General features: G+C 37.5%; 1 protein-coding gene across 2 annotated transcripts; it reads left to right on the top strand.

Annotated features, from left to right (window-relative positions):
• Positions 1–101: 101 nt before the first annotated feature.
• LOC125234110 (clavesin-2-like) lies at positions 102–27,176 on the top strand. 2 transcript variants are annotated; one of them, XM_048140296.1, is made up of 6 exons: positions 102–260; positions 4,678–4,858; positions 5,752–5,846; positions 24,344–24,488; positions 25,111–25,304; positions 26,756–27,176. In XM_048140296.1, the coding sequence occupies exons 2-6, from the start codon at positions 4,705–4,707 to the stop codon at positions 27,053–27,055; spliced, it is 888 nt and encodes a 295-aa protein (XP_047996253.1). In that variant the 5' UTR covers positions 102–260; positions 4,678–4,704; the 3' UTR covers positions 27,056–27,176. The 2 variants fall into 2 exon arrangements, with proteins under 2 accessions (XP_047996253.1, XP_047996252.1); XM_048140295.1 differs by having other exon boundaries at positions 102–332; positions 26,756–27,175.
• The last annotated feature ends 208 nt before the right edge of the window (positions 27,177–27,384 follow it).

Below are 27,384 nucleotides of genomic sequence, written 5' to 3'. Positions count from 1 at the left end.
TTATGTCTCATTTAATCTATTGCCCGTATAGGACTTACACACTGTGTGTATGAAAGAGCACGCTACGAGATAAACAAATGGCTAAATAATTCACGTGTGGCTACAGTCAAGGAGTGATGGCCGATTTACGATGGAGTCATTTGCGCCTCCAGTTCGAGTGTTTTTGGCGATAGGTGTTTAGTCTAGTCGATCTAACTAATCTTTTCAGACGCGTGGTCTAGTGCTTGTGTTATCTAGTGTGTGGATACAACTTTTACTTTGTGAGTATTCATTAGAATCAACTTTGGGCGAATGTAGAAAAGCTGTGCTAAGCAGAACGTTGTTTCGCAAAGGTGAGTTATAGTATAGGAGCATTTTCGGAATTTGGGACCCCATAATTAGCGTAAGTTGTTAACAAAAATGAACTCCATTACAATTTGTCAAAGCACCTATCAGACTAAATGTTTAATCAATATTATTTTAAATCAAATCTGAAAGAGTCATATTATCTTAAAACTGTAAACGTTAATTTAAATATTAAAACCGAAACCATATAAAAAATAACAATATACGAATAGCAATATGAAATCAAAACTATTTGAAACAAATAATATTAAAAGTATCGATAACTAAATCTTAATGTATTGAAGTTGAGATAAAATTGAAAGATACTTACAATTATTTTAATAATTTCGATTACGATTACAAACTACGAGTATCTACCTAAATATAAAACTATTTATAACATAACACTTGCACCAACGAAAATGGTGGGTTAACCCTCTATTTTATATGGAATTTGACAGATGACAGCCCACTAACCCTGAGTTAAGTGGCTGGTGCAAGTGGGCCTTAATTATGTAAATATCTAAAGTTAAAGAAATGGATTAGTGTAAAACGAAAACAAAGCCATAAATTAGCAGATTCGTTTCGAACCGTCAAATTCAAAGCCGAAAAAATCAATAATTCAATAAGTATTTCAATATTTTAGGTAGGTTCATGCAGGTGGCAAAGTTTTTGCAATAAATCTAGTTTTACAATACTATATCTTTTCAAATAATCGATGGAATCAGGCGTTACTTTGCGGAAATCCATGTTAATCATAAACTAGAACGTTCCTTTCCTAATCCGCGAATTGAACTAGTTTATGAATACTATATCTTTTCATCACAATAGCTCATTTAGTGTGCGAGTGTGCAAGCGGAGCGGGAGTTATAAAAAATGTACTCTCTAGGGAGTTATGAAATTTCTAGTTCCGTATTTAACTTTAAAAAAATTTAAGATGGTGTTAAGTTACTAGGTAACATGAAATATAAAAATAAATACAGTTAAATCAGCATCTTTATTTATTATTTTCTAATTAAACAAACGCTCGATAACATGAAATCCTTTTGTACCTTTTTGGTACGGAACCCTAACAAGTGCGAAATTCTAATTCTCAGTTTACATTTTGCGCTTAATTTCCTATTGATCATTTTAAAACGACTAATATTGTTTTTCAAGTTTTAAAACATATGTGTTGTACAGTCAGCAGCAGAAGTTCCTTAACGGGCAAGGTGTTCACAATGATCCTAACACGCTCTTATTGTCTTAAAAATAAGTTCGTGTCAAGTTCATTTTGAACACCATGCCCGCTACGGAACTTCTGCTGCTGACTGTACAATGACAGATCATTACCCACTCGCAAACAACACTTTATAACACGAAAAAACATAAATAAAAATACACACAAATTTCGAGTACTCTTATCATAACCAAAAGTTATTTATTTAGGATTTACAATCTTTATACTAAGAATCGTACCCAATTTTTAGCGCCACCTATTAAATATCATGATATTAAAATAAAGAAGCACGTCATTTATTCTTATAACAAATAAAAATATGCAAACATATTTGGGGAAAATATGATTTTGGCCACTTCCTGGCTGCGCAACAGCGCCATCTAGTTTTCAGCCTAAAAGAAACATACATTTAAGGGATATGCTTTTTTGTATACGCTTTGTCTGTCCCGGAATTATATCGTTCTTATAATAAATCTAAGCCAGGTGTTGGCCGAGACCGAGACACATTCCCAGGACTGGCCGCATTGCCTCAATTGCAGGGCTAACCTAAAGTTATTTTAGTTATCTTTTATTTGTATCAGTTCTTTTTTTTTCTAGTAGCTTTGTACTTTATATAATTTGTTGAAATTAATTTACATAGTGTTAATTTTTTTTTATGAATATTTTTGCTTATTAAATTGTATCTTGTTTTTTAATGCATGTTAATAAGATGTAATGTTTTGAAAAGAAGTGGCCCGCCGAGTTTCTTGCCAGTCCCATAGTGGATACCCCCCTCCAACTGAGGGGGGACTGAAATCTTCTCGAGGCTGAGGCGTAGGGTTAGAACCGGCGTAGTTTTATTTGACGTTCATAAGCGCATTGTAATATGCCTACTTGGAAATTAAATATTTCATTTCATTTCAACCTTAGTATTTGGGTAAAACACGCCCCTGCGGCGCTCGCCAGACATAATACAATAAGTTTTTGAGATATCTCACATGTAAAAAAAATAAAAAAAGCCTTTATTATTCCAACTTTGAAATTACATGCTAATTCGTTTAGTTTAGTGTTATCTCACATATAGCTTAACAAAAATTTTATTGTATTGAATTGTAATTGTAATTTAGACATTTTCTCATGTTGTGCAGGGGCACAAGCGAAACTATCAAAATCGTTGCTAACTTATGTTGGTCGTAACAATGTTTACCAATTAGGGAGTACCTATTGTAATGTTTACGTGGCCAACCTTGACAATCCTAGTCATGTTCCGAGGTCACATGTTAATATTATTCTGTAGGGCAAAGTGTACGGAAAACAATTTTTGTTAAAACCAACGATAAATATTTTAAAATCCATATTAATTATAAACCATTAGGTATTTAGAATAGGTAGACAATAATGAATAACAATTCTTCCCAGTATTATTTTCATGCAATGTCATATGATGCGTTGTAACATGAAGAAATCGAATATTTTTCGCAGTAAAATGATCAAACTTGTCTGGATTTCGCCTAGACCACCCTAGACTCAGAGTTAACCTCATTAACAAATAGGAAACTTCTTGTACGCGTTTTACTAACATTTTTTTTTTCTATGGCGATGGTGCCATTTTGGGGTATAAGTGTACCTAATCTAATAACGTGCAATTACAATTAATTTAATTTATTTCCCTGTTTATAGATCATCATCATCCTCCTTGCGTTATCCCGGCATTTGCCACGGCTCATGGGAGCCTAGGGTCCGGTTTGACAACTAATCCCAAAATTTGGCGTAGGCACTAGTTTTTACGAAAGCGACTGCCATCTGACCTTCCAACCCGAAGGGTAACTAGGCCTTATTGGCATTAGTCCGGTTTCCTCACGATGTTTTCCTCCACCGAAAAGAGACTGGCAAGTATCAAATGACATTTCGCACATAAGTTCCGAAAAACTCATTGGTACGAGCCGGGGTTCGAACCCGCGACCTCCGGATCGAAAGTCGCACGCTCTTACCGCTAGGCAACTAATACACGTTGTAACATGAAGAAATCGAATATTTTTTACAGTAAAATGATCAAACTTGTCTGGATTTCGCCTAGATTCAGAGTTAATCATTAAAAAATAGGCAATTTCTTATAATGTTTTACTGACATTTTTTTTCTATGTTTATGGTGACATTTTGGGGTGTAAGTGTAATCTAATAACGTACTAATTACAATTAATTTAATTCCTTTCCCTGTTTATACAGGGTGTAAACCTAATACGGGCGAACCTCTTAACGGTGGTGAGTATAGGACATCAAAAATGTAATTACATAACTTTTAATTAAAATTGCAATATTTTTTTTATCCATACAAATTAATTCGGCCCGCAACGTAATGCAAACACACTCGCGTTAAACGCTCGTTGACAGTTGTCATTGATTGTCATCGCAACCACGTTTACAGTACATTGCTGCTGGAATAAAAATCAAAAATTCATTATGTGGTGAAAATTAAGAGTAAATCAAAAATACCTCTTAATTAATGATAACAATATTGAATTATATGCCTGGTTTCATTTATCGCCCTTATTACGTTTACGCGCTGTAGATATCAAGGATAATTTATATAGGACCACAGAATATATAATAGTACAAGTACAGAAGGCTCACTCCTTTGAAGTTCACAAAACGCCGCCATTCTAAATTATTACCTACATTAACAAACGGACCGCACGCGTGCAGACGACATTGAATTCTATTGCGCCGCGCGAAAGTCGTCGCCACTGAATGGGCCGCGAACTCGCGGCCGCCGGCATGTACTTGTAGCGCGGTGAAAGGATCGCGGAGTGAGCCGCCCCTGATAGGACTTATAATCTTCATACTAAGTAAGACTCATACCTCAATTTTTTAGCGCTATCTATTAAATACCATAACTACACTGATGATGATGATGCCTACAATATTTTTTTTTAAATGTGTATTGGTTTGATATCATGATATTAAATAAAGAAGCATGTTATTTGTTCTTATAAAAAAAAAACACGCAAAAATATTTAGGGAAAATATGATTTGGCCACTTTCACGCTGCGAAACAGCGCCATCTAGTTTTAAGCCTAAAAGGCCCATACATTTCTGTCCCGATATGGTGGATTAATTTTGTGGTTAGGTTTTTGTACCATTTTTTTAATTTCCAGAACCGAAGCCAGCATAACTAGAACAGTATGGTGGAGGTGGACCAGTTCATCGACCTGTGTTACCAGGCCGATCTTGACACGTCGGAGCACCCGGAACTGTTGGAGCTGGCGCGAGAGCTGGTGCGCGAGGACCCGGACACACGCGCCGCCGCTATTCAGGAGCTCCGGAACATGATCTACGGTATCTTATCTTATACACTTCGACCCATCGGGATCTTCTGTGCAATTACCCCCTACGATCCTAAGATCCTTCAGCTATTCAGGAGCTTCTCGACCATCTTCACGTTTCGGATGATGAGGATCATGGGTAGCTCTCTGAAGTCCTTTGGTACCAGGTAGCCTGCTCCAAAGTTCTTCATTATTTGTCTGGCGAGGGCGTGACATTCCCACATTAGATGTCTGACGGTCTCTTCCTCTTCGCCACACATGCGACAATCAGTGTTGTCAGCGTGTCCCATCTTGGCCAAAATTCCTTTGACCCCGTAATGGCCTGATGATCTACGGTAAGGAGAAGGGTTTATCCAGGAGATTTGACGTTCGGTCTGACCTAGCACGAAGTGACTCTGCCTGCTAAGCCGCGGTCCCGGGTTCGAATTCCAGTAAGGGCATTTCGAGGGTTTACTGATGGTGAAGCCGATAAGTTGAGCAAACTGATTTTGAAATTCGAACTATGCGCAATTTCCCCAATGTTCCTATTTCAAAGAAAAATTATCTCGATTTATCGAGTTTCACCAGTAAACCCTCGATTTATTTGTGTGATAAGCAGGTACTTATAGTGAAATAAAAAAGACCGGTCAGTAAACTTTACGAAAAAGGCTGTTTCCTACATTTCGACTGTCGTGATGACTGAATTTTTTTTCGCGATTTTAGCATAGGAGGATTTTATTATGACCTCAAAAGTCACTATGTAAAGTTTGAAGAACGGTCCTCTTTATTTCATCCTGTCTTATACATACATATATCATTGTATGAGTACCCACAACACAAGCCTTCTTGAGCTTACCGTGGGACTCAGTCCATCCGTGTAAGAAGTTGTATAATATTGATTTTATTTACTTATTGTTTGTGTTGCAGAGCGTGGTGAGTGCTCCCCGCGGCGCATGGATGACGCATTCCTACTCAAGTTCCTGCGCGCGCGCCGCTTCGTCGTACGACGCGCCCACAGACACGTAATACTACCTAACAGCCCTACTGCCTGGCATAAAAGAGGAGCAATGGAACATTTTTTTTATCATAATAAAACTTTCTTTTTATACCACGTCGGTGGCAAACAGGCATACGGTCTTGATAGAAAGCGGTCACCGTAATCTTTGGACGCCTGCAACTCAGGGGGTCATATCATATCATTCTGTCCTGGCCGATTTCGACCACGGCGACTGTTTAAGACTGGTTATTAGAGCGGCGTTCGTGTTCTTGAGCTCTCAAGTGACTAATATACCCAATATTAGCAGTAAATGTGCGACCACATTCACTGCAGGTCAGCACCCCTCCGACAAAATTATAGTTGATGACAGCAGGTGGTCGGTCTTCAATTCGTCACGTTTCAAATCGAGGTCCTCACTGCATGCACGTGGTCGACCCATTCGAAACTCTTGCTACTGTAAACTTGCTGTTCTCTTAGGGCCACTTGGAGCAACGATGGAATTTGACAGTTGACAGCTTACTAAACCTGAGTAAGTGGTTGGTACAAGTGGGACTTACAAAAGTAAACTCAATAGTTGATGCAAAATGGTTTCCATAGACGGTGGTGCCCCTATTAATTTCTTCTCTATTTTGTCAGGTCCTACATATTAATATATCGTTCACTCCGGTTTAAGTCCCTTGAAGCTGTAAAAAATGAATTCTTAAGTCAAAGTCCTGCCGTCATACAGTTTTTACTAAAGATAAGATAAAGATAAAAGATAAAAATTAACACAAATATGTTCAAATATGTTTTTTTGTAAAAATATGTTGAGGGATAAGGTTACATCCATTTGTGCATATCCTAATTATTATTAACACAAGTTTCCAGGGGTCCCCGCACTAGGCTAGGCCTGTACCGCAGGAGACCAGGTATTGCATTTATATGTCATGAAAGTTAGAGAAACATATTAGCTATATAATTAAAGTACAGTGTGAACAATTATTAAACATTGATTCTGTTGCCTAAAATATTACAGTTTACAGAAGTTATTTTAAACTATGGTTATAATTATATTATTATAAAATTACCTATTGAGATAAGTTTCTGGTTTCATGGTAGTCTGTTGACATTAGTTAGAAAGTTAGAAAAAAACAGTAACTATATAGTTAAAAGTACAGTGTAAACAATTATTATACATTTCTTCTGTTGCCCAAAATATTACAGTTTGCAAAGTTATTTTAAGGTATGGTTATAATTAAATTACGGAGGAATAAAATTGTTTCCTACCTTATTCTTATGTACAACCAAAGAGGGTCGAGTATTATAGAGAGTTACTGACCAAGTAAAACGTGTAATCACAGTGCATAGACTGCCATCTCTTGACACAGGTTTAAAACTTTTGAACCTCAGTTTTGACAATGTGGCCCATATTCTTAGCTTGATATAATTATGTTAAAATGTCAACTATTAATATTAGCGCCATCTAGTTGAGCGTACCCTGAAGGTGTAATGCCATCTAGGCCACGGTACCTTTTTCTGTATCATATTATGGTACTGAGGTACGTTTTTTTCTTAGACTTTATCTGTCTATACGGAGTCGTATATATTATGTCTTTGGTACCCACCCACTGCACTGTAAAGTTATAATTATTTACAAAGGAAATAACATTGAAAGTTAAATTCAGATTATAAGAAACACACTACTAGCGGCATCTCCCGAGGGGTAGAGTTAAAACTGTATCCTTACCTCGTAGTAAATTAAAAGCTAAAATGATTAGAATATTAAAAATGATTAGGAATAGAAACTGAGATAGATACCACACACCAAAAAATAAAACCCACCGGTGACCGAGCCGGGAATCGCACCCATAGCCATAAATTAAATATAACAAGATCATACCATCCCACACATTAAAATGCGACCGCCTACGAACGTGCTTACACTCCACCACACATAGATGGCGGCGCCACAAAAAACATTTGTCTTGTAGTTGTAGCTTAATTTCGATTATACTTAAATAAATATAAATATTGGGGACACCTTACACGGATCAACTTAGCCCCAAACTAAGCAAAGCTTGTACTATGGGTGCTAAGCGACGATATACATACTTAAATACATAGAAAACATCCATGACTCAGGAACAAATATCTGTGTTCATCACACAAATAAATGCCCTTACCGGGATTCGAACCCAGGACCGCGGCTTAGCAGGCAGGGTTACTACCGACTGAGCCAGACCGGTCGTCAATTGTAGATGGCGTTAAGTGTCACTTTTGACATAGATTTACGGTTCGGAATTGACACTTAATGCCAATCTACAAATAATCGGTGGCAACAAGGCATTTTTTTTGTGGCGCCATCTATGTGTGGTGGAGTGTAAGCGCGTTCGTAGGCGCTCACATTTTAATGTATGGGATGGTATGATCTTGTTATATTTAATTTATGCCATAGCTTACACGGCTAACTTCTAGTCACCGACCGCAAAACTGTGCATGGCCACCGATATTTCAGTTTAAAATGAAATGAAATATTTACTAGCTACATATTACGTGTATCAGCAATTATGAAACCAGTGTAACAGTCAAAAGGTGACCTACCTAACCTACTCTACACTCTACCATAAGCACCCCATATATTTAACAACCCAAGAACCCATTAAGCTTAAGAACTACCCCTAAATTTAATCCCAATTTATTTTGTTTGTTTTGTTCTGCATTTAAAACGATTGGCCATAGAAAAATAATAAAATGTGATCGTTTAGTAGAGGAAGGACGCCTAAGTTGTACGAAGTAACCACAAATCCTTTTCTCAAGTGTAGGAAGTTTCAACACACTAGATATTCCCCTAACATTTAGAAATTCTACCTCCTAGGTAATAATAGTTTCCGCTATTCTGATATTCCCTATAGATGAGTACCGATACATAATTTATTTTATAGAGCAATTACAACCAACATGTTCATTCAATTCTCATAGTCAAATATACACTTTGTGAAGTAGAAAGAAATAAAATACAATAATTAAGGTGAAAATTTCAATTTATTAGTCAAATTTTTTAGGAATTTTATTTTTAAAGGTGTTTCATCCCCAACGCGTCCTAGTATGAATTACAATACATAGTCGGTAATACATACGAGACTGGACCATCAACGTAGAGCTATTTGCCAGTTCAATTCTTTCTTTGAATCGAATATGAAATTGGAACTCTATTTCTATTATTTCTATTTTAAATTATCAGTGAGAATCAGCGGAAATACAACGTCACTATTAATACTATTCACAGATAATTAAAAGAAAACTCTCAGCAATTCAAGAATTCCAAGAACCCCTTGTTTTATTTTGTATTCAGGGCTTTATTTAGGCAAATACCCCTGGTTTGCGCATGAGGTAAGGTCGCCTATTCTGTCATCTAAAATGCCAGGCCTTGGATCCTTTCTTAGAATCATCTTTTCTGGAATGTGAACCTATCATCCGGTTCTCTCAAAAATTTTGAACTTTATAAACCATAGAACCCCAGACTCTCCTCCAACATATCGACAAATGAAAATTACAATCACTATATTTGAACAAGAAAATTCCATTTAATGGCCATCATTGTATGTGGTAAGCTCGTACGCATTGCTATACAAGACTTGCCTCAACTGTCACGTTACGCTTAGCTGATATACTCAAGCCTGGACCTCCTGCCCAAACAAGCATCATAACTTCAATGCCAAGTAGCAAGAGAAAAGACCTGAGTCTCTTTAATTTATCAAAACCAAATCCGAAATAAAAATATTTAATTCAAACTGGCATTCCCGACAGAACCTAGTCCCTAAGCTCTTTAACTTTATTGACAAAATAAGTAAGAATTGTACCAGGAATTATTCAATCAAAATAACAGAAATAATTTTAAAATCAAACTGTAATATCTTCTTGTCTCATTATTTTTATTCTCAAAGCCCAGCTATCCCATAAACTTTAGCAATTAAATCTCCAAAAATATAGTCCCCATTAGCAGCTCATTCTAAAGATATAATAAATAATAAAAATATAATATCACAATATTATCAAATATCCAGAAATAAAATAATCTTTTATTTCTGAAAAATAAATAAAATATAAATTGCTTCAGTATTTTCTGAAGTTGTTTAAGAACCTTAGTTCATTTAAAAGCAAAAGCTTGTACAGAATAACCATATAATTAACACATAAATTATCATTTAATTTGATTCAGAACTCCTTGGAATTGATGTAAGACCCTTGGATCTCAAACACAAAAGCATGCAGTTAAGCATTGTTTTTCTGAAGTTGTTTAGAACCTTAGTCCATTTAAAGCAAAAGCTTGTATAAATAACCATATAATTAACATTGTAATAAGTTCTCATATAAAATAATTTAGTTTGCTTCAGCATTCTTTGAAATTAATGGAAGACCCTTGGATCTCATGCACAGAAAATATGCAGATAAGCATTTTAATAAAATCATAATATAATATGCTCCAAAATTTCAGAGAAATATTTAAAATCTATAGATTATTCAAAGTGTATAATAAAAACCCTTAATAAATGAGTTATGTTTCAAAGTACCACAAAATAGTCATATAACAAAGCACAATAGAACATCATATTGAAATCACAAAGAAAAACAGTGATAAATATTAAAGAACTCACATGACTCCTTCTTATCTTTGGAGAGATCTCCCCGTGGCTGCCTCGACCCGCGACTCGTTCCTGAATGTTCCCTCCTGCGCCCCGTGTACTGGCTTATATAGCCCGCTCGGGTGACGGCCCCGCCCGAACCTGCCACGCTAGCGTCCCCCCGGAGCCCCGACGACCCTGCTCGCTTATATTACCATATATGGGCATCCGACGCGCACCCTGCAGCGACGACGCGCTCATCTCGATCGTGATTGGCTGCGCACCATCGCCTGACGCCAAGTCGAGTTTCGACCTGTTTCCTAGAACTTTTGCTACCGATGTTTTGAATGATGTTTCTACTTGGAATGAAAATAACGATTATATTTATGCATGCATAGGTTTGTACGAAACGAGATTATCGGATCGTCACAATTGCCCCCAACATTTGTCACAGAGGAAAGGTTTAGTAACCCTTGACTCGGAGCACAAATGTTCCCACTCTAAATCAGATATTGTTATTTAACCCTTTGATGTAAATGTGGTGTATAAAGTGACCATTACTAGAAAGGAAGCAAATTATCCGGCATGAAATTATAAACCCACAGAATTATGACCCATGAGTCCAATTGCTTTCAGACAGAATTTCCACCCTCCATGCGACACTTGGTTGTGAGGCAAGTGAGCCCTATGTAGCAAAGTCCTCGCGTTTCATCCGGAATCTACGACCGTAGCCATTGAGATTCCACCACCTACATTGCCCAGATGTCCAGAAACAACGAAAACCTCCCCATAAAGAATGGAAAAACCTTTGCGGTAACCTCCAACACTTTTTCCCAGTGGCAATAACTCCAGTCAATAACCCACACAGGACAACCGGTTCCTTTCTTTCTTGGCTTGATGTAGTACTCTATTTCCAAGCAAGAAAGCTAGAAGTATTTTGAATTCATATATATTACGTTATGGCTCAAATGATTTCCACTCGATTTTTTTTTTTTTTATTCGTGTGGAACCCAAACGAACTCTAGATTCCTTATCTGAGATTAGCGTCAGGATAGATGGACACGAAGTAATTCAAACATGTGTTTTAATTCACATGCTTGACCACCCCACATCACGTAAGCTCAGGAGTCAGCCAAATGGTCAGTTAAGAATGTAGAAGACATCCTTAAAAGTATTTGAAAGTCTCGACCGAGTTACTGGCAATACAAATGGACAGGAAGGAACTCCTGGACAGCCTCAGCCTTGCTATTACATTAATAATAACTTTATTTTATTTTGTGGAAGTTATTATTATCATAATCCTACTTATGATGAAAAATTACTATAAAAATTATACATATCTGGATGTATATCGGCTGCAAAATGCCATACTAATCTACAATGCAATTGATTTCAAAAAAAAAATCATTTCTATAGAAGGCTTTTCAGTTAAATAGCAATAACCAAAACTGTCTATCAGAGGCACACATTTCTCTCCAAAGGTAGGACCGCCACGTCACTGCAGTTCAAACACATGGTTCTTTTTTTTTTTTCCACGTGCTTGCTGTGCAGCCCGGTACCCCGGATCCCCTAAGATAGGTTAAGCAAACTAAATCAAAACACTCCTTCTGCAAACCCACTCGTTCATAGAGAGTGTGACGGACGAATAGTGATAGCTTCTTGTAGAGTATTGTGTTATCAAAAAGAATTTACCTATAAAAGGTATGACCTTAACCTAACACCAATATTCTCTTGATAACACATCTTTGTTCCCCTTTTCCCCGTTTGCAAATAACAATAACTGTTGTCAATATTTGATGATAAACAACTCTTAATAAACTCTCTCATACAAAATCATACATCAATTCTTTCATCCATCCTCTCTTACATCTACACATAACATACATCATCTGAGTCGTACACACATATCATACATGTTCCATTCAATCATCTTTTATTCTTCCTCACTCGCTCTTTCATACAGTTTAATACAAAGTTGCAAACAATCAAAATATTGACAGTAAAAAAGTTAATCCCATTTCCTTTTGAATAAAATATATATTGCATTGAAAAAATCTACATAGTATACTATACTACAAAACATAACTTATAATTAAAGTTTACGCTTACGCTTAATGTTTAACGTAATTGGTCGAGACAAATTACGCTAAAAATAAATATAGTCAGAGCAACGTTAGAATTAATTCCTGATAGTCATGAATAAACCCTTACACATACGAAACCATGACTTGCTGTTCAACAAAAAGCCATAGCCCCGCACATGCACTGGCCACCCACAACCACCAAAAACCAATCCCACATCACTTCAACCATAAAAGTTACGCCTTATATGCTCTAAAAATTACGCTAGGTTACGCCTTATATGCTCTAAAAATTACGCTTGGTTACGCCTTATATGCTCTAAAAATTACGCTTAATCATTTACGCCAAATTGCAATTAAATTTACGCAAAATGTATTTTACTTTACGCTAAATTAGTTACGCCAATTGCTTTAATCAAAATTACTACGCGCTATGCCACTTAACTTAGGTATTCTAACTACAAAATGGTAACATGTTCATCTTACATTTGACCAGCCACAAATATCCTGAACCAAACGATTACCCACGTCTCATTCTTCATTATCCAGATCCTCTTCAGATGTTTTTGAACTTGTTTATTCTGCCGAAGTAGCAGATCCTACTGACTGCACAAATATGTTCTTGGAGGGGCTTCAGGCGAAGACGGCCACTCCAATTCATAGATCTGCTACTGCAACTGCGGCTCGTACAACTGCTGCTGTCCCGTACAACTGCTGCTGGCTCTGTAACTCAAAAGCTCGAAGCACGAAACACGTCGAGTTAGCGTAATTACAAACAAAATATGAACCTTGGATTAACCTTTATTTTTAGTTTCCCCAACACAAAATCGATAAATTAATACTGTTACAGTTACACGATATTTTTAGCTAGGTGGAGGATAAAACGACGGCTTATAAATGGATAACCCTTATTTATAATCAGTTTTACTTGGGAATAGAAAAACATGACAAAACCTATGCCTGATAAACAAAATAATAAATTTTAATGTAAGTAGCTAATTGGTTCATCAAACTAAGATCTAATTAATAGGTTCTCGTACAACTTTCCAAATAGTGAGACTCGCACATAGTCATTACATTGTAGTTCATTGTTGCTAGGTCCTTGAATAAAATATTTCTATTCATTTCCCATCCACATGATAAGAAACATACTTTAAAGAACAATATTGTCATGTAGCGACGCGTAAATAGATACTACTACGCCACCATAACTAGATGTCCTAACACTAAATTTAACCCATGTTACTTATGAAACTTGCCCCCATGTCATTGCAAGTTTTATGCTATTGACTAACTCTGTAAATGTAAAACTATTAAATACTGGCTTCTAACCTTTGATGATAATGATGAGCACCCTCAGTTATTAATTTAGTTAATCGAAAACAAAAATAACATACACATACACTTACAATGTGACTCATCTGTTGCTTACTCAAACTAATTACAATTTTACATGCTGGCACACGTGCCCCCCTGCGAACTAAACTTTTACATACTCAGTTGTGATAATCAAACACGGAATAACTCACAACAAAAGTCATCTTTAACACACGTCGTAATGATTACAATTCTCTATACTCGCTAGTATACATGCCCCCGTGACAACTAGAATTTATCGTATTCTAAAGGGTTCAATTCGTGAGAAGCTGAATAAAGGAAACAATTGACCAAAGTTTAATCACATATAGATAACCTTGAACAATAAGATTAAAAACAAAACTAAAATAAATATAGAGGAAGAACCTTAAAACTAAACTAAAACAAATTAAAAGGAAAAAACTCAAACAATAAAATACACAAAAATATTTCATTGCCGGGGTTCGAACCGGTAATCTACCGCTTCGTAGCCCAATTCACTGAACTAAATGTGCTACGGCGACTGTGGTGAAATAGGCAATGTATATCGACGAAGACAGATTGCCTTGACGTTTAATTTTCTTTCATTTATCTTTTCTGATTATTTTACCACCGTAGGAACAATTGTGTTTCAGACAAAATGTCGCACGAAAAATATGAATGAACACTAAGCACATTTAGAACTAGTCCTGTAAATACACGAACAGTCGTATAACACTTACCCCGCGACAATAACACACTCGCACGTACCGCTTGTACATATGATTACGGTATACAATTGAACTTCCCAGTTTTCATTTCTAAAATGACGGAATTTCTCATCGACCTCCCATCTTTCTTGACGGTCCGCTTTCCTTCTTTTCTTCGCGACACCCTACATTTTAAATGTATGTTGTCACCAATCTACCCGTTGCCCTCTAAAGTCTACAAATTGAAACTAGATGGCATTATTAGGATCATGTAATGCGATGTTATGCTAAAACATCATGTTTCAACCACAAGCATTACCGTATCACTTGAAACAAGCGACTACTAAAATAACATACATACACATACCTACCATTACATTTAAAATACAAAAGTGTTCCTTTACATACTTGTTGGCCTACTTCAGGTCCTCTTTGCGAAACTAACTCTTCTTCATCTGTCACAAATTACAGACAAAAATTCTATGATTTAGGTTTTGGTGATGAAAATAGTTTATTTCTCTTACTTTAAGCTTTATTTAATTACGTCAACGATTTCAAAAGAAATGAATAGATGAATAGCCCTTAATAGAAAATAAATGACTTCTAAATAGTCTCGTAACATACATACATTACATACCTACATTCAAAAACAAAACTATACATACCTACATTCAAACACACAACTACAGGTACATACATTCAAACACAACTATGACTTATACTTCCACAGAATGTATAATAGAACAAATACTTACTACTTACTTGGTACTTACTTATACCTATTACTTACAACTTACTTGGCTGACACTGGCATGTACGATAACCCAAAATGGCTCTGGTCCTTCAACACAAGAACACGCCGTTTCGTTCGGTCTGGCACGGTATGGTTACCTCACATTCAACTTGAGAGAATAAGAGAACGCCGTCCTGGCTAGTCTCCCTAAATATCGTTGAGCGGATAGAGTGAACGTAGACCTCCGTGAGCTCGGCTTCGACGAAAGCAATACTATGAATACCCGACGATAATGGTAATCTACTAATATATCTAGTAAAACAAGTACTTACCAGTTACCTTGGTTTAAGAAACTAATTAAAGTTAAGAGTGAAACATTTCATAATACTACTTGACTCTATTTGACCTTACTTGACTCTAATGGTAATCTAAAAGTTTACTCTTAAGAGTGTTTATCAAAATTTAAAAGACTAGTTAATTTTAAGACTAAAACTATTACTAAAATTGCTAATACAACTAGTTTTGTTTAAAGAAGTATAAAAGATTAACATGAAAATCCTTCTAATGTTGAATAAAGGTAGCAATGTTAAAACTGACAATTATGTACCAACATAAACTACAAGAAGACTTAATGAAACTACAGTTGCACTCACATTGTAATATCGCTAATGTTGCAACATGTCTCGGCCAATAAAAATAATCTCAAGAAGATTCCAACTCAATTAAAAACATTATAGGTTTATCTCGCCGAATCTATAAAGTTACATAAGTAAAACACGAAGATTATAATATTTCAGAGATGCTCACTTACCTCGACATAATATGAAACTGCTAACTGACTAACTAGTCTGACTTCATTTACCATTTTACCAATTTCTTCTACCACGTCGGTGACAAACAGGTAATTATACGGCCCACCTGATAGAAAGCGGTCCCCGCAATAATTTTTGAAACCTTTTATTATCTTCTGACTGATATTTACTCCACTGTGCCTTGAGTCAATTCACATAACCTTCTAAGTTTCCTAAGCTAAAAATGGGGAAACAAAACAATGGAAAAACATAACAGTACATAACAAAAGTAAATAGGATTAGTATAAAATAATAAAAGGGTAGATAAACATGTCAAATATGTCCCGTTAACTTGTAAATCTTCATTCCTTCAATCTTGATAACTCCTTAAGTTTCCTAAGCTACAAATGGAAAAACAAACAATATAAATACATAACAGTACGCAACAAAAGTAAATAGGGTTGGTAAAAACAACAAAAGAGTAATTAAACATCTCAAATATATCCCGTTAACTTGTGAATCTTCATTCCTTCAATTTTGCTAACTTCTTAAGTTTCCTAAGCTACAAATGGGAAAAACAAACAATAGAAAAACATAACAGTACATAACAAAAGTATATAGGGTTAGTAAAAACAACAAAAAGGGTAAATAAACATTTTAAATATGTCCCGTTAACTTGTAAATCTTGGTTTCTTCCAACTTCGAACTTCCTGCATCTTCACGTGCCCCCCCTTATAGTAAAGTCTTGACCCACCATTATACAAGAACAAGATAAGTAGTGTAGACCTAAAAATATAAAAACACAATGTACAGAAGTTTCACCCTAAACGTACTTACATAATATCTACACATTATGTGACTATGTTTGGTAACACATATAACTTTTTATGGGGTAGGAGGCAAACAAGCAGACAGGTCGCCTACTGGTAAGCGATCACTGCCACCCATGGACACCGGAAACACCAGAAGTGTCGGAGGTGCGTTGCCGGCCTTTAAGATAAGTGTACACTTTTTTTTTTGAAGATTTCAAAGTAGTATCGGTCCGGTCCGAAAATAACGCCGATGACGATTCATTCTATAGTTTAGCTGTATGGGCAGACATAACAATCGAAGACATTTAAAACCAGGTTCGGCTTTGCGAGCCATACTTATACATATTCATAAAAGAAAGTTGTAAAAAGTTGCTGACATGGACTATATTTTATTCGCATTTTAGTGATAAGACTGCCTATTGCTACTTATTTATACTCTCACTCAACATTATACATAAATGTGTAAAATGGTGCAATAAAGTATGTTTACATACTATGTACTTAAAGTGTTAGTTCCTTAAAACAATCCCTACAAAAACGTTCCTTCAGTGTTGTTCTTGAAACCCTTTCATATTTCTACTCATACATACATATAATCACGGCTATATCCCATAAAGAGGTAGGCAGAGCACATGAACTACCAAGTTTCAGTGCCACTATTCATACGAAGAAAGCTGAAGTAATCATTGCTTTAGTTGCTAACACTAAAACCCTGACGACATATGGACGTCTTATAAACTACATATATGGCAGCTCATTACAAAATCTGAAGGATTAAAACGAGCTTAGAGACTAAAATAAGAACTAATATTTGTTAAATATTAAAATAAAGACTACATGAAACTTTACACTAGCCGTGTATATAAACAAAGATATCCTAAATGTTGAGGACGACAATCGTTCGCTACGAAGAATTGCTAATACAAAATGACAGGCGTTATTTTTGTGCAATACTACTAACAAAATCCACCTACTAGACTATATTGTTTGCCTTTGGCAAATGCAAATCTATTCTATATTGACCTTCAATCAAATTATAAAACTTCCTACTCTAATGTTGATAACCATACAATAGACCTATACATATCAACACTAAGATTAAGTAAAGATAAAAGTAAATTAAGTAAAGGTAAGTTAAGAACATGTTAAGTTTTGAGTGAGAACCCCTATTCTGTAGGATAAAGTCCTGCTCCTAGGTTTTCCAAAGCTCTCTATCTGAAGTAGTCGTCAACCAGTTGGGACTAGTCGGCGACGGCGGGCGGCGGCGGCGAGGCGGCGGCGGCGAGGCGGCGGCGGCGAGGCGGCGGCGACGGTAGGCAAGGCGGTGACGGCAGGCAAGGCGGCGACGGCAGGCAAGGTGGCGTCGGCAGGCAAGGCGGCGACGGTAAGCGGTCTGACTAGCCCATGGAGCACGACTAGGCGAGGCGGTGCATGAGGCGGCGGCGGCGAAGGCTGACAAACGCGTGGCGCGTGACGACACGGTGAGGTGAGGCGGCGGCGGTAGGCGACGAGGCGGCGGCGCGGGTGCGAGCCCGGCCGTCCCTCTTCTCGTTTGAATCTCAAGATTTGGCGTAGGCACTAGTTTTACGAAAGCGACTATCGACTGATCTTACTACACGTAAAATACTAAATAAATGCTAAACAAGTAGGTATGTTGAAGTCATTGAAACTAACCTATTGCGGCTATGTACTTACAAAGTAAAACTTACAGAAATAAACTAAAACTACCTAGAAATAATATTTAACCTAGAAATAAAACTTAAAACAAGAAATTTAAATTGCCTAGAAATATGTGAATATAAATTATGATGTATTATTTTTGGAATTTCCCTTTTTATTCTACTTAAGTAGATTTTTCTTTCTCGCTGATCCTACAACAAAATCTATAATGGTCGTTAGAACTTTAATCTGAATCATTCATTACGTATCGAAACGTAGGTGTAACAATAAATCGGCGACAACTTTACAAACAATAGCATAACAGTATATTCATAAATTCTATAGATAATCAAAATCAAAAATATAACTGTATATAAATATAAATTACCCAAATATCCTAGAAAAACAGGAAAAGTAAAAAAACAGAAAAATTTTGACTATCCCATCGGAGGTTCGAACTCTGGACCCTCGCATCACATGTCCGACGTACTGCCGCTGAGCCACTTACGCTGTTAGCATAAATACGAATTTGTTGACCACTATCCACCCGTGTGACATAGTTTGAAAACCCCACAATCCCTAAATCTTTGATTTGATCAATTTTACCTATAAAAGATTTTAGCTTAAAGTTTAGTTCGCTAACATTACTAAATACTAAAACTAACTTTCCTACGCTTTCTTATGAAACATGACTAAGAACATTCCCGATGAATTCAAATAAATCTAAGATAGTACCTCCGTCCGGGAGCTACGATAGCACAGACAAACACACACACAGACAGACGGACAGTAGAACAGACAGACAGACATACTTACATACAGACAGACCGACAGACATACGTACAGACAGACACACGGACAGTCGAACAGACAGACAGACGTACAGACAGACAGTCAGACATACATACATACATACAGACAGACAGACTTATAGCACTCCGTAGCGCGTCGTTTTTACTCGCTACGCTCGTGGTTCAATACCCTACTATCAACTTTGGCATGACCGGTCAAACAACAAACCACTCGCTACGCTCGCGGTTCAATGCTGAAATTCCCCGCTTAGATACTAAAATATCATCATTGGCACGACTGGTCAAACAACAAACCACTCACTACGCTCGCGGTTCAATACTAGAATCCCTCACTTAGATACTCAAGTATCAACTTTAGCACGTCCGGTCAAACAGCAAACCACTCACTACGCTCGCGGTTCAATACAAGAATCCCTCGCTTAAGTACTCAAATATCAACATTGGCACGGCCGATCAAACAACAAACCACTCGCTACGCTCGCGGTTCAATACTAGAATCTCTCGCTTACGCGAATATCAACATTAACAAATACGATTAAACAACAACTTTGCCCCCTTGTAAAATAAATAACTAGGTATCTATTATTATTTATCTAATCCTAGTGACAATACAATACTAACTTAACCTACCAAACCCCTGTTTACAGTATATTGAACAATTTTGTCGAAAAAAGACATAAAACCCTCTAAAAATCAAAATCCGTTTTGTGATGAAATTTTGATTCCCTCGTACATTTTCAACCTGAGCGCACCGTCTAGTAACCACGTAACCCACCAGACTATACTCGCTCTGTCAGTGTTGCCCGCTAAAGTTTACTGACAGATGACACTTTTCCTCACTAGTAACAATAGTTCCATAGTTTGTCAAAAAAACAAACAACTTTCTCCGTGTTTTCACTTGTTTATCAAGTTTTTAACGTAATTTTTATTCTATTATCAAGTGGAAATATATTCGCATACATAACAATCAATGAGGTAAACCTCCCGTACAAAAATAAGTGATAATTTAACCGCAATTCCACGACTATTAAAGCCGGCAAAACAACGTAACCTATCAGTGAAATTCATCATTTACTGTGAAACGAAATATAACAAATCTAGTTAAAATGTGTAATGTGTTAGATATTCAGTAACTACCACATGTTGTGTAAGTGAATTGTGAACTAGTGTTAAGTGATATGTGGAAAGAAAATGGTCAATCACCATTTATTGGCTTCAAACCCGTTGAATGCTGTAAGGTTAGTAATCAATTTATAGTTACACTGTATATAAATAAGATGCGTATAATCAAAACTACTCAAACTTAATACAATGAGTTGAAACTAAAACTTGAGTCCTTTTTCACTGCAACAAATTGTGACATTAAAACATGTCACTTGCAAAACAAAACAAATACACTCTTAAGTAAAACAAAGACATGAACAAATGTAAACAAATGAAGCTAACAACATTCTAATGTGGCAAACAACCGCAACATGGCATACGAATGCCCGTCCTGATCACAAATAGCCCGTGCTGGTCTCGGCACCAAATTGTAACAGTCAAAAGGTGACCTACCTAACCTACTCTACACTCTACCATAAGCACCCCATATATTTAACAACCCAAGAACCCATTAAGCTTAAGAACTACCCCTAAATTTAATCCCAATTTATTTTGTTTGTTTTGTTCTGCATTTAAAACGATTGGCCATAGAAAAATAATAAAATGTGATCGTTTAGTAGAGGAAGGACGCCTAAGTTGTACGAAGTAACCACAAATCCTTTTCTCAAGTGTAGGAAGTTTCAACACACTAGATATTCCCCTAACATTTAGAAATTCTACCTCCTAGGTAATAATAGTTTCCGCTATTCTGATATTCCCTATAGATGAGTACCGATACATAATTTATTTTATAGAGCAATTACAACCAACATGTTCATTCAATTCTCATAGTCAAATATACACTTTGTGAAGTAGAAAGAAATAAAATACAATAATTAAGGTGAAAATTTCAATTTATTAGTCAAATTTTTTAGGAATTTTATTTTTAAAGGTGTTTCATCCCCAACGCGTCCTAGTATGAATTACAATACATAGTCGGTAATACATACGAGACTGGACCATCAACGTAGAGCTATTTGCCAGTTCAATTCTTTCTTTGAATCGAATATGAAATTGGAACTCTATTTCTATTATTTCTATTTTAAATTATCAGTGAGAATCAGCGGAAATACAACGTCACTATTAATACTATTCACAGATAATTAAAAGAAAACTCTCAGCAATTCAAGAATTCCAAGAACCCCTTGTTTTATTTTGTATTCAGGGCTTTATTTAGGCAAATACCCCCTGGTTTGCGCATGAGGTAAGGTCGCCTATTCTGTCATCTAAAATGCCAGGCCTTGGATCCTTTCTTAGAATCATCTTTTCTGGAATGTGAACCTATCATCCGGTTCTCTCAAAAATTTTGAACTTTATAAACCATAGAACCCCAGACTCTCCTCCAACATATCGACAAATGAAAATTACAATCACTATATTTGAACAAGAAAATTCCATTTAATGGCCATCATTGTATGTGGTAAGCTCGTACGCATTGCTATACAAGACTTGCCTCAACTGTCACGTTACGCTTAGCTGATATACTCAAGCCTGGACCTCCTGCCCAAACAAGCATCATAACTTCAATGCCAAGTAGCAAGAGAAAAGACCTGAGTCTCTTTAATTTATCAAAACCAAATCCGAAATAAAAATATTTAATTCAAACTGGCATTCCCGACAGAACCTAGTCCCTAAGCTCTTTAACTTTATTGACAAAATAAGTAAGAATTGTACCAGGAATTATTCAATCAAAATAACAGAAATAATTTTAAAATCAAACTGTAATATCTTCTTGTCTCATTATTTTTATTCTCAAAGCCCAGCTATCCCATAAACTTTAGCAATTAAATCTCCAAAAATATAGTCCCCATTAGCAGCTCATTCTAAAGATATAATAAATAATAAAAATATAATATCACAATATTATCAAATATCCAGAAATAAAATAATCTTTTATTTCTGAAAAATAAATAAAATATAAATTGCTTCAGTATTTTCTGAAGTTGTTTAAGAACCTTAGTTCATTTAAAAGCAAAAGCTTGTACAGAATAACCATATAATTAACACATAAATTATCATTTAATTTGATTCAGAACTCCTTGGAATTGATGTAAGACCCTTGGATCTCAAACACAAAAGCATGCAGTTAAGCATTGTTTTTCTGAAGTTGTTTAGAACCTTAGTCCATTTAAAGCAAAAGCTTGTATAAATAACCATATAATTAACATTGTAATAAGTTCTCATATAAAATAATTTAGTTTGCTTCAGCATTCTTTGAAATTAATGGAAGACCCTTGGATCTCATGCACAGAAAATATGCAGATAAGCATTTTAATAAAATCATAATATAATATGCTCCAAAATTTCAGAGAAATATTTAAAATCTATAGATTATTCAAAGTGTATAATAAAAACCCTTAATAAATGAGTTATGTTTCAAAGTACCACAAAATAGTCATATAACAAAGCACAATAGAACATCATATTGAAATCACAAAGAAAAACAGTGATAAATATTAAAGAACTCACATGACTCCTTCTTATCTTTGGAGAGATCTCCCCGTGGCTGCCTCGACCCGCGACTCGTTCCTGAATGTTCCCTCCTGCGCCCCGTGTACTGGCTTATATAGCCCGCTCGGGTGACGGCCCCGCCCGAACCTGCCACGCTAGCGTCCCCCCGGAGCCCCGACGACCCTGCTCGCTTATATTACCATATATGGGCATCCGACGCGCACCCTGCAGCGACGACGCGCTCATCTCGATCGTGATTGGCTGCGCACCATCGCCTGACGCCAAGTCGAGTTTCGACCTGTTTCCTAGAACTTTTGCTACCGATGTTTTGAATGATGTTTCTACTTGGAATGAAAATAACGATTATATTTATGCATGCATAGGTTTGTACGAAACGAGATTATCGGATCGTCACACCAGAAAAATAAAAAACACCTACGCTAAACTTGAAAACTAGCGACCTCTGTTAGCGAGCAGCGGAACTACTAAACAGACAGCGGCACATTCAATGTGAACCGTAATACAATTTGAACACTAGCGGTGAAAGGTAGAACTACAAGAAGTACGTCTGCTGGTCGGTAGATGGCACTAGGAGTACATGATACAAAACTTTGAAATGGCTAATACCTAAATGTTCATTTATTATGAAATGGAAACGAATAAAATATAAATCAGTACAAACAAACTACTCTCCATCGCTTACTAGTAAAATTTTAGAATTCTGTATCAAAAATGGCTTGGAATTGGCATTGGCTATAGTTTCGCCGTGTCCGTTGGTATGTCACAGTCATTTTATAGACTAGCCACCTGTTACTACAATACATATTACAAGTTTCTGTGTTTGTGCTTAATAAAACGGACCAGTTATATTTTGCAAACTGATTTTTCAGATCATAATGAACCACTTACTATGCATAACACAAAGGCTGAAACTGCGAAAAAATTTTTGACTGTTCCATACATTACCTACGACTGATGTGATGCCGTTCATTTATATAACATCCACATCTTTTTTCACTTTACAAACTGTTACTGGTAAAAAGCGCTGGTGGCCTAGCGGTAAGAGCGTGAGACTTTCAATATAGAGGTCGCGGGCTCGAACCCCGGCTCGTACCAATGAGTTTTTCGGAACTTATGTGCGAAATGTCATTTGATATTTGCCAGTCGCTTTTCGGTAAAGGAAAACATCGTGAGGAAACCGGACTAATTCCAATAAGGCCTAGTTACTCTTTGGGTTGATTGGAAGTGCCTACGCTAAATCTTGAGATTAGTTGTCACAGCGGACTCCAGGCTCCCATGAGTCGTAGCAAATACAGGATAACGCAAGGAGGATGGTGACAAACTGTTGCTAGTCCATTTTATTTCACCCTGTTTTAATAAAGTGTCTGTTGCAGCTGGTGCGTTACTGTAACTTCCTGGAGCAGTACCCGTACCTGTACCGCGACGTGGACTTCTGGGGACTAATCAAGGTGAAGAAAGCCTACGAGGCGGCCATGCTAGACCCACCGGGGGTCGGGCGCTTGTTCATCGCACGCTTCGGTGAGTACTAGGTACGTACATGCTGGACCTGCGGGACGGACCTGCCGGCCTAGCCAAAATGAAACGCAGGCTGGCTCTGTCGCGCCAATTTGGAGGAGCGGTAGAGTGCATTTGGTATGTACCCTGTGGACTTGACCTGTGAGGTCGCTCAGCTCGACCCGCTCGGCCGTCGCAGGCGGAGTGATCCGATTGAGACGGAGGACTAAGTTAAGTCGACCCCATTCAGAGCCTTCTTTCAAGGAGGTCTCAATTTTAGACACAAGTATGTTCCGGCTCTCGATAACGTTTTGCCGAGAGATATTGGTGCGGCCGGTGTAAGTAGCATCAACCGTAGTATCATCCGCATAACAATGAATGCCACTGGTTTGCAGCATGTCATTGATATTATGCAAGAGGAATAGCGTAGGTGATAGCACACAGCCTTGGGGAACACCAGCATTCACAGGCACGGAGTCAGATTGTTTACCGTCAACTAAGTCCTTTATGCTTCTGTCTGCCAGGAAGCTACCCACCCAAACACATAATCTCTCGGGAAGCCCGTAGGATGGTAACTTCGAAAGAAGTGCTCTGTGCCAAAAGCGATCAAACGCTTTCGCGATGAGTTAATACTAACCTGTTTCAGGCACATGGGACCCCGACGACTTCCCGGTGGAGGACTTAGTGCGAGCAGCGATGGCCTTCATGGAGGCGGGTCTGCGCACGCCGCGCGCGCAGATCCTGGGTGGCACCGTCATCTTCGATCTAGAGGGCATCACTATGAAGCACATCGCCACGCTTACGCCCACTGTCGCCTACCAGATCGTTTGTCTCACCGGGGTGAGTACTTTCATCATCATCATCATCGTCGTGTCCTGGCCGATTTCGACCACGGCATCACCATGAAACACATTGCCACGCTTACGCCTACCAGATCGTCTGCCTCACTGGGGTGAGTACTCTTGGACACGACAGCTGGACCACATTACACTCTACAGGTTGCACTTCGAGGAGTGTGCTCAAGAGCTACACGTCGAGCTTATTCCACCGTCTCCATTCTACCATCGGACTTTTAAACACACGACCGGTTTCCGCTTCCGCTCTCACTTGGTAGATATTATACCAATTCGCACGAAGCGCTTTGCTTCTGCTTTTCTTATACGTACTGCCAAAAAGTAAATTTCGTACATTTCCCAGTTCATATACCCAAGCAACCTTCATATCAAACTTAAGCACCTTCTGGGCAAGCTCGCTTCAACATAGGTCACGTCTTTGGGCCCAGGTAAACAATAATCATAAACAGACCGTGTTGTCAACTAGATCGTCTACCTGGTCGGAGTAATTAAACCTGTTATTTGGTCCCAAGCATACTGTTTTTAAACCCTTAAATTCATTCAATGAACGCGACCTTTGAACAGCAATGTCAACGGTGGCAAAACAATATAAAAATCGTTTTTATTAAGCTGGCTATATACAGGGTGCCCGGTAATTAATGGACAACCTTTTAACCACCAAGACGGCACCTTATACTGGTCCAGAAAATCGACTTTAAGGTTTAGTAAAAGTCGGCTGGTTTTTGAGATTTTCACACTTTTTAAAATTTTAGTGTACAGGTTCCGGCGGCAACGTTCCCGTTGCGTAAGCTGCTGCCCTACGTCATTTTCTCATATATACGGATATATAGGAAGGCACGGTGCCTTCCTTTTATTTATCCGTAACAAGTCAACATTCCAGTTTTCAAGTTAACCGGCCAATGATGAGGAACAGTTTTTTGATTCTGAACCACGATGCCAGGCAATGCATACGTCTGGGCACGTCCCGCCTTTTCCTTTTAAAGATTTTTCACTATAAAATGTATTAAAATTTTAAAAAGTGTGAAAATCTCGAAAACCAGGCGACTTTTACTAAACCTTAAAGTCGATTTTCTGGACCAGTCCCTGGTGCGGCGGGTGCGGGAGAGTCGCAACAGCATTCTGGCCATGATAGCTGAGAGGATCGATTGTCCTTACATACGACATTGCTGGCAGTATGCACGTTACATACTATACACGTCACACACAAATAGTTACGTGACGTGGGTACTGTGGTGATGTAAGGAGTATGGCAGTGAAGCCTACCTTAGTTATAACTGTAGATATAAGAATACCGAAATTCTATGACAACTGAGTAAGAAAATTTGGGTTGCGCAAGTAGTGATATTCCTTTCTTCTTGACAGGGATTACATCAATTTACTTACTTCAGCACATGTTCTTCTAAACTTATCTTCCACTGACATTTTATCGTTTTCCAGTACGCGCTCCCCGGCATCATGCACGGCTGCCATATTATCAACTACAACTGGCTGCTCAACACCTTCTTCTTCCTCTTCAAGCGGTTCATCAGCCGGAAGACCTGGGCCAAGATCCACTTCCACGGCAGCGACATGGAGTCTCTTCAGCGACTCGTGCCGCGCGAGTGTCTACCGCCGCGTTATGGCGGGACCTGCCGACTGCACACAGACTTTGAGACTGGATTTAAGAAGGTCAAGCAGTACAGAGACGAGGCCTTTGATCGTGAGATGAAGGAGTTTGGGTGGTTGATGAAGGAGTAGGACGTATTAGGGCATTTTCAGAATTAGGGTCCCCCAATTAGCGCAAGTTGTTAATAAAAATTAACTCGCTGTCAGTTTTGTTTTGTGACGACAATCAAGCATAAAATCTATCTAAAAATTTATTTTTTTCACATTCTGAATGTAGATTATCGCTTAAAGTTTATGCAATTAACACAAAAACAATATTTTTATTAAAATTTCATGCTTAATTATTGCCACAAAACTTACAGTGACTTAATTTTTGTTAATGACTTACGCTAATTAGGGGGTCCCAAATTCTGAAAATGCCCATTAGATTCACCCGACAGTGATACTTCGCCGTTCATTGC

Source organism: Leguminivora glycinivorella, chromosome 15 (genome assembly GCF_023078275.1).
Source record: "Leguminivora glycinivorella isolate SPB_JAAS2020 chromosome 15, LegGlyc_1.1, whole genome shotgun sequence".
Taxonomy (NCBI): Eukaryota; Metazoa; Arthropoda; class Insecta; order Lepidoptera; family Tortricidae; genus Leguminivora; species Leguminivora glycinivorella.
The sequence above is the reverse complement of the archived record's forward strand: the minus strand, read 5'-3'. Positions and strand labels throughout refer to the sequence as shown.